The sequence below is a fragment of the Pteropus alecto genome, unplaced genomic scaffold (assembly GCF_000325575.1).
Source record: "Pteropus alecto unplaced genomic scaffold, ASM32557v1 scaffold146, whole genome shotgun sequence".
NCBI classification, from domain to species: domain Eukaryota; kingdom Metazoa; phylum Chordata; class Mammalia; order Chiroptera; family Pteropodidae; genus Pteropus; species Pteropus alecto.
In genome coordinates, this window is record NW_006442107.1 from 29,486,731 (window position 1) to 29,501,518 (window position 14,788).

General features: G+C 35.2%; 1 protein-coding gene across 4 annotated transcripts in view; it reads right to left on the reverse strand.

Moving 5' to 3' along the window:
* The window catches only part of EPB41L3 (erythrocyte membrane protein band 4.1 like 3), a 217,473-nt gene that overhangs the window by 6,664 nt on the left and 196,021 nt on the right, over positions 1-14,788 (reverse strand). For all 4 annotated transcript variants that reach the window (XM_015595790.2, XM_006920069.3, XM_025038693.1 and 1 more), the window contains 2 exons: positions 11,510-11,563; positions 8,130-8,321 (listed from right to left, as the gene is read on the reverse strand). In XM_015595790.2, the coding sequence (XP_015451276.1) occupies positions 8,130-8,321; positions 11,510-11,563 (246 nt within the window). The remainder of the gene's footprint in view (positions 1-8,129; positions 8,322-11,509; positions 11,564-14,788) is intronic.

Here is a 14,788-nt window from a genome sequence, read left to right on the forward strand (position 1 = left end):
GGCCTGTGTGCAGAGCCGCGTCCCTCCCCAGTATCTGCGCCTTCTTGAGGTCTTCCTCTTCAGGACTCTGGCGCCGGGACTCGGCTTCCTTGATGGGAGCCAGGGACTCTGACAATCTCCGCTTTGGAGTATGGACTTCGGGTCCTCTCTTGGATTTCTCATCAGCGATGGCCTCCAGGACCTCATACTCTGTCATGACAGGGATGATCTTCACAGACTCCATTTTCTGAAGCGCTTCAAGGGTGGAGGGTTGCACTCCCTTCTCCCCCTCTTTGGCTTTTCCAGTCATAGTAACGATTTTTCCGGACACAGTATCATAGGATTTTCCTAAGGTGTATATTTTCTGTTTGCTTTCTTCTTTCAATTGCATTTCTTGGGCCAAGTCATCAAAGCTCTGCATTTCCATGGCACTAAATCTTAACACGTCGGCGGGGATGTCACCAGTTTTACTGCTCACAGTCACCACTTTGTAAGTCACAATCTTTCTCGAATCACCATCAACTACCTCAGTAGGTATTTTGTCTACAATAACCCAATCCTCTGTGCCCTATATTTGAAATATAAAAGCTAAATTAGAAATTCTGATGGTATTTCATTTCTAAAATAAGAATCCTTTAAGAAAATCAGGGCAAGAGCTACATTGAGGTCTGTGATGTGATTGCACAGGCTGGTGTTATTATCTAATAATTATGGCTGCAATCTCTTCTCATCTGAAATTCATAAACTCAAACTTTCAATTTGGAATATGGCCTGAAAGTAGAGCTGCAATTTCAGATTTCTTTAAATGGAAACATACTTTGCTGGTAAATTTTGCAAGAAATATATTTGATCTCACGCTAAATGTCTGATTATTTCGTATTTCAAGATTAAATAACATTATTGAAGCATCTGTACAAGTTATTTCGTTTTACTTGTGTTGACACAAAAATATAGTTTTCCACATTAAATGCAATACTTTTAACAGTTCATATCTGTTATTCTCACAAAGGACTTGCCAGCATTCCACAAATTTCTATGAACACTATTTTCCATGTTCGTAAATTATACTTCCTTATATAGGAGATCAAATCCACTACTGCACTTATTAGCCAATAAATATTGAGTGTGTCTGCATTGAAGACATTGTAATGAAATATTTCTCACTGTTGGGACATTGTTGGAGCCTCTTACAAACGGGCTATAGTGGTTGATAAAGTGTTCCAACTTTATTTACAATCAAAGTTCATCATCTCAGTACTTTCTTTGCAACTTTCCTTGGTGTTTGTTCCAATAGAACAGAAGAAATGATAGGAAACTTTTGCATTTGGGAAGCCTAATAGGATGTCACCAGCAGTTGACCAGTCTAATAGATTACAGAGAAAAGAGAAGTCAAACCAGATGAGCGCCTTGGTTTACATTTTAAACTGATATGTTTTCTACTTTCATTTTTATCATTATCTGAACACTTGAATCTAGAAATATGTGTGCCTTAAGAAAAAAGATTGTAGATTCATCTACGTGTTGGTGCTGGATTAAATGAAATGAATTGAAAAATGACCTCTAGGGTTGATGGGGCAGTTTTCTGGAAAATGATTTGTTGAGAGGTAACCACAGAGCCTGCAGAGTCTCCTTCGCGCATTTTCTTTATCGCACTTGGCTAGTGGGAAAACCAATACAAGTTCAGAACTTTCAAAATCCAAATTAGTATCATCTAAATTAGCATCACTCTATGGGTAAAACAGACAGTAAAAAGTCCAAACATTATTATTAGAAAGTATAATCATAATGCTTCGATGACCACACATAGATATAACCACCGAGGAGCAAAAGCCATAAAGAAATGATGGCCAACTGATAACTACAATAGTAAGAAAATTCCTTTTTCCCATCCCCAGAATCTAAGCAAAAATGATATACCTACCTTAGTTTTAAACAAGGTTAATTTTAAAAGGAAAACAAAAACTAAAGATATTTTAATGAAACTGAAATCTGAAGAGCAATTCCCTCTTGGAAAATTCTTTTATGTTTCTTTTTTACCTGAGACTCAAGGAATGGAGAGCTTCCTTGCTGCAAAAATATAACTTTTTCAGAAATCTCTCTTTCTTCTTTGGTCTGTTTGAATAAAGGGGGTTGGGTTGGAGAAGAGGAAGTAGACAGTTTCCAAAAAGGCAAGTTAGGATGAGAGTTCTTTCACTGTGCTATACATATAATAGTCATTCATTTTTTTTTTCTGAAGAAGTAAATTATTGTTTATTAATTTGAAAAATGGTCTGAAACCACCGCAAAGTTGAATGGCTATTTCCAAAAAGTAACACGATTTTCTGAAACTCGGGTTTGTATGACTCAAACATTTTTCATTTCTACAAACACAGAATATGAAAGAGCAGTACAGTGTCTTAATATTGAACAGTGTCTATGTCAGTCTTTTGCAGCACCATAAAAGTGAATATTAAAAGAAAATGCTAAGATTTTTCTTTAAAATTAAGGTAGGAATAAATCCTCATTTTTATTTCTGACAAATACTTGGTTGTATTCTCCATTCAAGTGTTGCTTAATAAAGAAAGAAATACACACGGATCACTGCATTAGCTACTAAATTGAATAAACTCAGTTATGCCTAGACTAAGTCTTTATTGCTCCACAAATAAACATAAAATATACTCAAGGTTATAGCTTTATATGAACTTTGAAAACATGAATAATTTTAAAAAGTCAGTTTCAAAATATCTTAGTGAAAAACTAAGTATTTCAAATCATGCTTATCTTTAACATACAAAATTAAGAAACATTAAGGTAAATATGTTAGAATTAGTTTTTTGCCTTCTATATACTTTTTTCTCGTTGGTATTAAACTGGCATAATTTGAGTGAGCCTGTCTCCATGCACAGTGTACAGACCCACAGATGGAAAGGATACTGTGGAAGAGGAAGCTAAAAAATATTAACGGAAGGTTCAAAGTTTCTAGAAGAATGGAGCTTTTAAAATAAATTCTATAGTTGTTAACAATATAACTTTATGAGATCTATTTAAAATTCCTGTGTGTCTATAAATTTGTCAGTACCACATTTAATTCTTTGCCTACAAGAGGTTATAAAGGAGTATCTGGAATATTCTTCTGAGGAACCTACTGACAGATTTTGATAGCGTCATTTTCATATGTCCTTTAAGACATATGAACAAATTAAGACATTTTCAATAGAAAAAAAAAATCCCTGTTCTGCCCCAATTTGGAGAAAGGTATTGGAAGAGACAAAATCTACCACGTAGAATCATTAAATGTGAATTTTTGTTTTACTTTCAATCATAGCCTCTTTTTCAAACAGGAGTAAGAAACAAGAAAGAAGGGTCAAAATTATAGGTACTTTTCAGAATACCACTGCTAGGCTTTTTAATTATAATCACTTTTTCCTAAGATGAAAGCTTAAAAGAACAATAACAGCAGGAAAACGGTGGTTTTCAGCACATCCTGTCACCTGACATCACTTAATTTCACAAAGGTCTGTGTCTGTAACTAAACATGTCAATATTGTCTGCATTCAGAACTGGGTATGTCCAGTAATGGTAAAGAGCAACTAATGGGATCGATTTTAGAATTAAATTATATATATGGTCAATCCAACCCAGTTAGTTCAGCTAAAGAGAAGGGAAGAGGTACTGATAAAGAAAAGTTGATAATTGAAAAACATTTACTTATATAATGGGTTAGAACAGAGTCAGATGTATATCCCAACCATTTTGTTTACTAACTTAAACATTCACCTCTATATCATAATTGGGAAACAAGGTCCTACGCTGGCCTTCAAAATTCAGAGGTGTACTTGCTCTTTGGGGAATTAAGGGTTTCCATATAGCGGTGCCACTCATTTCTGCTTGGGCTAAGGGTTCTCAAACTGGGTTGTGCATTAGAATTATGCGAAGAGATTTTAAATAATAGTGATGCATGGGGTACGACGCAGACTACTTAAATCAGATTCTGATGTAGAACCCAGACATCAGTATTTTAAAAATTTCCCATAGATAATTTTAATATGCACTTAGAGTTGCACCCCAAGGCCAGGACAGAAAATCACAGAAGTCAGATTCAGAGAATGGAGATAATTCTCCCTATCCATAAAAAGATGATCTTTCATGAATGTATTATTTTGTCCAATTTGAAGACCATCTAAGACCTGAATAGCAAAAGTAGAGCTGGACCAGAAAGCAGACAAATGCAAAAATAGAATCGATTCTAGTTATTTATGGTAGTTATATTCATAAAGTCACTGTGAACAACGAATTAGTGAATACTGAACCACTGTCCTCTAGGGGAATACAGGGTTAGGTTCCCGTGAGCCTCTGGTCATAATATTTTCATCAACTGGTCAATATATAACTTTGTCTTATGTTTCTGCTAAAAAAGCTTTTATTTAACATATATTATTGCTCCATCTACATTGAACTCACAACCAACAGCACTCTAACTTATTCCTGAATGACACTTTAACTAACACACCTGGTTTCCCACACAGCACATCACAGCCTTCTCCTGCTTAGCGGCACTTCAGTAGTATGCCTTGGGGCCATTTTAAACAGAAAAATCACCAACAAAAAACACAAAAAAGCAAAAATGTGGCACTGAATAGGCTGTGAAAAGGACACCTGTTTACAGTATGAGAGCTGAAATAAGAGAGCAGAACACACTCTTCATCCTCAGCTGGGAATGTGGACAATGAGCCACTTGAAGTTTTCACAACTCCACGCCTGTCTGTGAATGACTGAAAGTACTGTTAATACTGATTTTAGAGCTACAATAATTTTAGCAAGTAGGTAAATCTGCAAATATGAAATCCACAAATAAGGAGGATTGACTGTGCTAAGCTTATATGCCTATAAAACTAGGTATGTTAACAAAAACAACAATACTGGCACTGCACAAGTGCCAACGGGAACTGCATTTTGGTTGGGTTTTGGAAACTTACTATTCAAGTAACCACAAGGGAACATACCTCTAATGTGGACTGGGCCCAGGTACATCACAAAAGGCTGTGATGGGAAATATTTCTGCACAGAAGATGTACCTGCAATCCTTCACATACTATACATCTACCCTTCCTATGTCTGCTGGCCCCTGTATGTGAGTTTATTTTCAAAAGTTAATGAGGATTTGCTATTATTTATTGCTTGGGGTCATCCTTGCTGTTTGTCTGCTATTATCTCAAATAATTGAAACTTGAAACCATTTGCAATAAAATTCCCATTTTATAGTAAATATACATAATATTCTTAGAGTATCATCACCATTACTAGCTCATTATTTACATTTATAATTCCTAATTTTCTTCTAATTGTTCATAAATCAGTAGCTTTTGATAGAAATAGATTTACTTAGGAGTCAATGACCATAGAAAAAACATGGTCACAATAAAAATCAGAGGGCATTAGATTTTTTTCCCACAACTTTTAAAATTTTTATTTTATTATTAGTTTCAAGTATATAGTAGATTGATTATATACTTGAAATCAATATGTCACCAAAAAAATTTATATGTCATCAAAGAAATCCAACTAGGCTTGGGGCCACTGAATCGAAGTTTCTTCACCCTCTGATACAAACAGTATTACTTTATTTGGGACGTCACTTTTAAAAATTAAATTACATATTTCCTTTTAAAAATAATTGGACTTCTTTCTAAACCAGTCAATTACTGTTTACTTAAAGTGGAACATGATAAATAAGAGGATGATATCATATTAAGAATTTACTCACAAAAATACCTCCCCTCCAAAATAAAAACCTTTTGGTTATGTTTGTAAACAAATATGATTTGTATATGCCTAGCTGGGACGATAAAACTCTCTTCTGTGCTTTTCATAAAACAAATAAAAAAACATACAAATTGGCAAGAATTTAGAGCACAAGAATTTTCTGGGTTGTTCGTGGGACTTTCTCCAGGGCCCTCAAATGGTCTATAAATTTGGGTGTCATCAAGAGTCCTGGACAATGGTCCAAAGAGTCCCCTAGGTCACTCTCCCCTGCCCTAATGTCGAGGGAAGTGAGCAGAGCACTGACCACTCCAAAGGGATCTTCTCTTTCTCTAGGGCTTGAAGCTTTTCAGAGCTACATCTTTGACAACCAGGGTTAATTAATTAGCCTTGTTTTTAAGAAGTTCCTTACGTCTAGTCAAGTTCTTTCTACAATTTCCTCTTTTCACGATGGTAGTGGAGCACTGAGGTACGGCCTCGGCATAACAACTTAGCAGACACTTGAAAGCAGTTACTAAGCCAGTTATTGGTCTTTTCCAGTCTAAATAACCAAACTGCTTTACTCTTCTGTAGAGGACATGTTTCCATCCTTTATCATTAAAAAACAAAAACAACAAGTACAACAACAACAAAAAACCCCTTTCTTGTGTGTACTGCAATTTCTCTGCACTAAACACAAAAAAGGCAGTAACATCCGAGGAAAGTACAGTGTGTTCAAAGTATCACCTTTTTAAGCTATTAATGTTCTTTGGGTTCATCACCGTCATTCTCTAAGAATCAGAGGATTTAATAAATAAAAAATACTTTTTTTAACAAGTCTAATAGAGTAGACTTCTAAAGTCCCTGTTTATCAGTACCAAACTTTAACTTCTCTAAGCTACCACCTAAACTTCTATTCAAAGTGGCTACCACCTATCATTTCCCTTATTAACAGACTGGGAAGAGAGGACTGGCTTTTTTGGTTTGTATAATTTTTGGTGGCTATTTATTTCGTGTTGTTGTAACTTAGTCTAGTATCTGCCATCTTCAGAACCAAAATGATCTTTATTTCCAACAGAGATAGTTGACATAGGGTAAGCCAAACTTGACCAATTACAATGACATTTTTTATGATCATAACTAACAAGTGGTACTCTTAATACAGGGACTACAATATTTAAATCAATCTGAATGTGAAATTTTTGACTCTTACAGCTCCATCTGAATGAAATTGGTATTTAATGGTACGAGAGTACTTTGGTAATAGTACTTTTCATTTATTCTGCATAAAAGGACACTTTTTTCTAAGTAATTTGAATGGATATATAACTTTGTCACTTTTTAGCTGAGATTGGAATTGTCAAGAACATAATGATTGTGGTCACTTTCGATAAATAGCTTTCAAAGGAAGTTTAGAAAATAACCAAAATAAGTGTAATTACTTTCTTCTCTTCACTACAAGGATCTGAGCATTTCATGTAAAATACTGTTTAAAGAATTTTTTTCTCATAAAGGCCTAAGTTTTAATTTTCTTTTGTTTCTGCTTCCTGGACAAATATCTCACAATAAAGCAGTCTTGATAAGAAATTAATCAATACGATGCTAGAAACATGCAGTTTTAAAATACTGCTTCTTTTGAAAGACAGATAATGCAAGATGATGTCTAAGGTTCAAGAAGAGATTAACACCATTGCCATTTGTGGGTCCCAAACAATGGGAACCTCGAAGTATTCAATCCAGCTAAATCCTGTAAATTACTCTGACAGTAATTTACAAAGAACTTTCCTATATGAAAGCTTTTTATTTAAAAAGATACTCTGACCTCATTTTCCCCTATTGAAAATCAAATAAAATTGGTTATAAATCAGTTAAAATAATCAGTTATATGTATAAAAAATCAGTTATAAATAAAAATACTAATTATACCAATAAAAGTCTGATATAGTATTCCCAGAATAAAATATGCCCTGAAATGCTATCAACTTCAGATCACTATTTAGTAAAACATTAGCCGACCTCGTAGGCCTCATCTTGCAATTGATAAGAAACATTTAGTGTTTTTAGGGCATTTCTTAATGTAGCAGAAGCATGTGCAGAAAAGTATCAGTTCATTAAGATAGTATATATCAATTTCTCCCAGCTGTGAAATCTAGGTTTATGGTTAGAATAAGCCAATGGACACTACAGGTCCCTGTGGCATGTTCACTCCAAGCACCATTTGATGTGACTGACTCACTCCTTAGCCACCTAATCATTTTACTTTGCAGTTTTTCTTTAGCGCACTGAGCATGTCAGCTCAGGTTACACATTGACAAGTAGTGAGATTCTCTACCCAGAAGCTTGCCAATTCCTTTCCCCAGTTGCAGCCCCTATAGAGAAGTGAGGCTAGTGAACAGAAGACAATTGCAACCCACAGCCTGAATACTGACCTCTTCAGGTACAAGCGGTTCAATCATGGGCGCATCCTCCTGCCTGGCTGCTAGTCGCACTGGGGAGGTAGAAAGCCTCTTTTCCCATTCGTTCATGATGGCAGTGTCTGTGGAGGTTTCTAAAAAGGTTCTTTTCAGCTCACTAATATTGGTTTGATGTTTCATCAGGTCGTCTTGAGTTTTATCTAGTTCCTATATTCAGAACATAAAGAATCCAACAGTCAGTGTTTTATACTTATTTTCCCTTTTGAGCTCTTTTTTTTAAAAAAAGTAATGTCAATTTCATTACTGATCACGGCTCATGACACTACAACAAACACTCTGGTGAAAATGTGATATTTCCAAGGAAGAAAGAGGAAAAAAAAATCTAGTTCACGCAAGCATAAAAATCAAGAGTTTTAAAGATAAACTGTAAAGTGTGTAATTCACATGTAAATTCACATGTAACAGACAGAATTAAAATAAATACACACACAGGAAAAGAAAGAGGAAGGAAATCAGAGTAAAGTGAGAAGTCATCCCCACTTATTCATAGGTGAGAGCACACAGTTCATGCATCATGATATGAGCCCCCAGGTATACCACAAAAAGAAATCAACACACACAAACATGCACTGGTATATACCAATACCAACCTCTAACATAAGATTACTATGTTTGACATACACATTTTCACCCTTTATTCGCTTAATCAGACTATTCTGAAAAAGTGGAGAAGAAAGGGAAAGGTAAGGGACGTGGTAGTCACGGGAACAAATGTCATCCTCTACACTGCACCAACAACATGGTAACCAGCTATGGAGCATGCTGGAAGATTTGAACACCATAGAGGAACAATGACTTATCACACACTAGGTTTTACTATTGTTTTATTTTTAGTTTTCTACCTGTGCCTTGAGCTCTGCATCTTCTTCCTGGTCCGACTGCCAGCAACAAGAAAGAGTGGGAAATAAAGTCTTACCATGCAAGTGACTCTTAAGACTGAAGAAGTATGGCCTATACAAACTTCCTAAAAGGGCGACTAGTTTGCTCTTGCATATAAATGCCGTTTCATTCTTATACACAAACCACAACATTCTCACACACAAATTATGAAACAATAAGGATATAGGAGCAAAAGAGTCCCTGCTCAGTGAATCTTTCCCACTTTATCCTGGAGAATTCCAAGTGTGATGAGTGCACACATGTGCTTGGGAGGTGATAGCAAGGGCTTGGCGAGCTGTCCTTAGTAAACACTAGAAATGTTTCAGGAAGTGTGAGGAGCCCCATTGAAATTAAAATTCATAAGAATGTTTATGATTTCCCAATAGCGAGACCTCCCTTGTAATGTATGAATCTTCACAATAATCCTATGAGGTTAGCTATTATTATCCCTGATTTGTAGACCAGAGAACTAAAGCTCAAAGAATTTAACACAGAGGTTCCCATACTTAAAAATTTCTTGGAATGTGGAACTTCTTGAACTCCATACACTTAAGCAATTTAGGAAGGGAGAAGGCAGATATGGAGCAAGTAAGGAAATTAAAAAAAAAAAAAAATCAACTACCATCAACATTAACCTCATTTTTAAAAAATGCAGACAGGATAATTTTTGAGGTTTTAAAAATTACAATGAATTCATCTAAAAGCCACTTTGTTATCTTTACTTTTCGAATTTTAAGGACCCGTCTAATCCTTGGACTGCTATCTGAGTACCAAAAACTAGGTAGCTAAGCCAAGCCACATGTGCATGCGGTCGTAAAGCTGCGTTTCTTCCCTAAGGCACTGTGACCCAGGACCTCTGTTTTATGGCCCTGTGCTGCAGAGGAGGCCCAGAGTAAAATTACAGGCGAGGAGAGGAGATGCCTGAGCAAGTGGCCATAAACAAATCAGTCTCTCTGGGTCTCAGTTTCCTTATCTGCCAAAGGGGACAAGACTGTCTACCCGGAATGCCCCGCTCTGAACTGTTATTCTGGCTCCTGAAATAAAATAAAGGAAACTGTTTACCAAGTGTTAGTGAGCACACAGGTAACTAACTCTAACACCATGTTAGCAATAGGGTATTTCATAAGTGTAAGGTGAGTTCACAGCTCTTCATTTTATTTTTAAGCCTCACAACCTACTATGTTACATGTACTTGTTTGCATGCCTCAAATGTTATACAACAAAACTTTAAATTGCAATATAAACTTAAAGTATTATTAGAGTATTTTTCATTTATAGCACTTAGAATTACAATGAAATTTAGTAAATGCGTTAACATGTACTACCTGTAACTAATAATTCTTATAAAAATCAAGATGTAATTTGTTATATTGTGGCATAGAAAATTAACTTTTAATAAATTTACATATGATTGCTTAAAGGAATCTGAAAAAGTTTTACAATATTATTTTTAACTTAAAAAATTATGATTTTGACTGAACCCTGGCATTTCCAAAGGCAGAAACTTAAAACTCCATTTTGAAATGTTTTTCTGAAGATATTTACAATATTTTTAGTTCTTTCTAAATACCCAACTAGAAAATATTGTTATTATTATGTAAAAAACAAGTGTAAGTAAAAATTATCACTAAGTTAAAAAACAAATACTGCCAGCATTTTAGGAAATAAATATATTGACTTTCATTACTATAGATAAATATTGTTTTAACAGAAATTTTAATTAGTTATTGGTAGAGAAGATCTGAAAAACAATATAAGCCACACATGTACACACATATTTAATGTACCCTAGATTTAATAGAGGATACATAATAGCATAGTCTCTCTCCTATCACTCTTCCATATGATCACATTTTTTCAATAAAGTACTAACAGTTATTTGTTAATTTTTCTTCCTTAGAGAATTCAATTTTTTGAGTGACTTATACTATATCCAACCTACAAAAATAAGTTAAGAGAAGTCTTACTATTTTAACAAGTATTATTTGACCATTTGGGAGCTAAATAAATATCTGTATCTAATCAATAAGCTAATTAAATTAGTTATGATGCTCCTCTCCACTCATCGCAGCTAGCATACAAAAACTGCCTCTCATTTGGGATAGGTGAACACTTTTTTAAAAAAAGTATCAGTTTAGCCAAATACGATCCTAAAATTGACAGTCAACATCTCCTGGGAACTCATTACGAATGCAAATTCTCCATTCCCACCCCAGACATTCTTCTGAAGAGAACAGGAAGATGGGGCCCTCCAGAAGATTCTGATGAAGGCCAGAGTTTGAGAACCACTGTTCTAGGCAATAGAATATATTTAATTCGCACTGTTAAAATTAGAATTTATCTCCACTTTAAAAGCTAATAAGCAAAGTTCTTCGATATAGAGTCCCCCACCACTCCTACACACACACAGCATTTTCATTAGGTAACTACTAGCCACCCTCAGTTATTATACCAACCTCAGTGGCGGTGGTCTCTCCATCAGCAGCAGTATCCGTGCGCTCGCTGTCAGTCTATTGATCACAGATGTGATCAGGTTCCAGGAGGAAGGCAGAAATAGAAAACAAACCCATTTGGTTAAATAGGTTATGGCATGGGCCAAATAGGTCATTCTTTTTTTCTGTGGTCTGAATCATACTACCTTCCCACAAGAATGCAGGTTCAAGCAAAAGCAAAAGAAAGGCCAGAGCTAAGTTTCATCAGCAGAGCCACTCAGAGGAAGACCAGAGGCGCACACAGCCTGCGGGAACCACAGGAACTGCATTAGCCGAGCTGACCCGTCTGGTTTCATGTCTCGGGAAAACCAATTTGTCTTTCTTTCCCCCCCTTTTAACTAAGACCCTGGAAGATCTTCTAAAAATGTTTAATGCAAAAAAAAAAAAAAAAAAAATCAATGTTTATATATGTTTCTTATTCTAGTAATATTTCACACATTTGAAAGGTAAATTAAAATGTAAATTTAAATAAAAAGCTACTATAACAGTCACTGGACTTTCAGCCCCTCATTTATAACATTTTGATCATTTACATTCATTTATGACCATCAGGCTGTCTGCATTACCTATTAATTATAAAAAGCACATGCCAGTGACTCACAGGCATATGTTTTATATATGAAAAATGTAACTCAATTTTCAAGTAGCATTGCTAACTATTTTTTAAGACTATATAATGTGTTCATTTTGCCCCACCCTCCAACATAAAGAGAGGTACATCAAAGTATATATTTAAGCATCTTGTTCCAAAAGAAACCCATTCAAATGAAGCAAATAATAACTATTTAAAAAAAGAGAGAAAGAGAGAGACATCTACTTAGAAACAAATAAAACAAAGCACAGCATTTGACAGAGCCTAGGTGTTCAGGGGAGAATTATAATAGTAATTTCAGGACTGGTTTTTAATGTATTTCAAAGGTTTATGATTTAAAACAAAAAATATTTTCTCTGGAGGAGAGTAGAGCCATAGCCACGGAAATTGGGACATCTAAATACTCATATGATATTAACTGACTTTCCTTCCACAAATATCAACTAGGCATTATTAAAATTCTCTTGAGCAAGACGTGTGATTAATATTTAGAAAACAAACATCAAAACCGGGGGCTCTAAGATTGTGAATCTGCCTCTTAAAATGATCTCTCACTCCCCAAAACAAGAAATGTCAAGAAGGGAAGAGTAGGGCAGTGTTGTTTATGTTCACGTAACTCTGGCTAGGTTGATTTCCTGGCATTATCCCAAACTTTCATTTTATATATTCCTAAAAGCAAAGGGGTTGGAATTCATGTAATGGTGTGCCTGGGGTCGCTATTTTGGCAAATTGCTACCATGTCTATCTGGAAAATAATTTTCAGTAGGTTGGTAAAGAAAGGCCAGTCTGAATTAAGAAGAGACAGGATATTGTTCAAATGTCCAGAATAACTCAATATCTTAGGCTTTCAAGAACAAATAAGAATGACCGTGCTCAGTGTGCTAACTAGTCGTGTTAAAGATTTCAAAAGTTCTTGAAAGCATTTCTCCTCCTATACAGATTATTTCTCTATGGCTTTAAAATTTACATCGGTAACTTTCCAAGCATCTTAGTTTTAGATTACAGTTGTAGTGAAGAATGGGGAGTCTGATGTCAAAATGACATAAGCTCAAATCTTTGCTACAAATTTGTGACACACTGGGCTTGTTTTGTATTTTAATCTCAATTTCCTCCAGGTAAAGTGGGGAAAATAGCCCTAACCAATGAGGTAATGGATACTAAATGCTTTATACAATGTCTGACACACACAGAGCTAAAAATAACTCTGATAATTGTAATATATTGATAGTAATATGCTACATAATTATAACTACTCATTTTTCCTACCACACAAATAGCTTAGGCCCTATCTAAACTCCTTCAAATTCCTACTTAGCATCTAGTCAGTCAGACATTCAAAAACATAGTTCCTGGTCAATAAATAGTTAATAAATAGGGTAGTAAAGGCTGAATAAAGCAACTTGGACAGCAATTGTCATTTATATAATATGACTAAACAAAACTGAAAAATGTATAGCACATCATTAATTATCATGTAATACTATGTTAACACAATTTAAAATGTTAAAATCAAGTTATCAAGTTTTTCCTCCAAATGTGAATCCATCTTTTTTTGGTTTTTTTTTTTTTTTGCATCATAAAAATTCCTCAGAAATTCACATATAATTACATTCTATGGTATGGTGAACTAAATTCATCTCACAGGTAATTTGATATTCTGCCCCTTCTTAGGTGACCATTCTGAAAGTACAAAAGAAAAAAAATCATTGGTCAACAGCTCTATAGTTGGAACTGATTAAGCCTTTCTACATTGGGGTTCACTCCTGAGAAAGGCTGAAACTCATTAAGCCACCACAATATGTGAAAAATGTAAGCAGTGATGATAAAATATTTAAAAAGAATTATGGTTATTAATGCTTTTGCAAAACCAAAGTCACAGAGCTGATCTGTATGTTATGAAGTCGTCCAGTTTAGCTGCCAAAGTGCTTGAGGCCAAGAGAATGAAACAGGCCATGTAAACAAATGACTGTATTTTTTTAACTGAATGACCTACATATGAGTTCTCTAGCTCAGCTTGAACTGGAGTGCACAGTTCTTAACACTTGGCGTTAAGAGATGACATTGAACAGATGGCCAAATATGGAGGCTTGTGTCAGGAGAGCTGCCATGGCTGACTGAGGCTACAGCGGACAGCTGAGAAGGCTGCCATGACCAGAGCTGGTTCACGGTCCGAGAGGTTTGCAATAACAAGGAGAGTCATGTACTGGGAAGCTCCAGTCCCGTGGTCACTGGCTTGCAATGAGTACTGCTGTGATTTGTTTTGCCAATGTAATGCAGACATGCCCAAGTTTAACATTAATTCTCATGCACTGATTACAAGATGTATACCCTGGATTAGGCACAAGATCTGTGTGGTTTGCTACACATACGTTTAGTTATTTAGAATTCAGAAAAGCAAAAAATGGCAATCTTTTTGCATTGTTATCTTGATGACTTAACTCCACTGCTAATGGAAAAATATAGGTCCAGGTTAGAAACAAGCTATTATTATAAATAGCCTTTGTAGATAAGATTGTGTTCTTAACTGTTGTATGTTCTAGCCCTACATTATTTAATAATGTTGCCACTGTGAGGAATAGTGCTATTAAAGCCTAAGATTTAAACTAGTTTTCTCTTAAAATATTTTCTATATACATAAAATATTTTAAGAG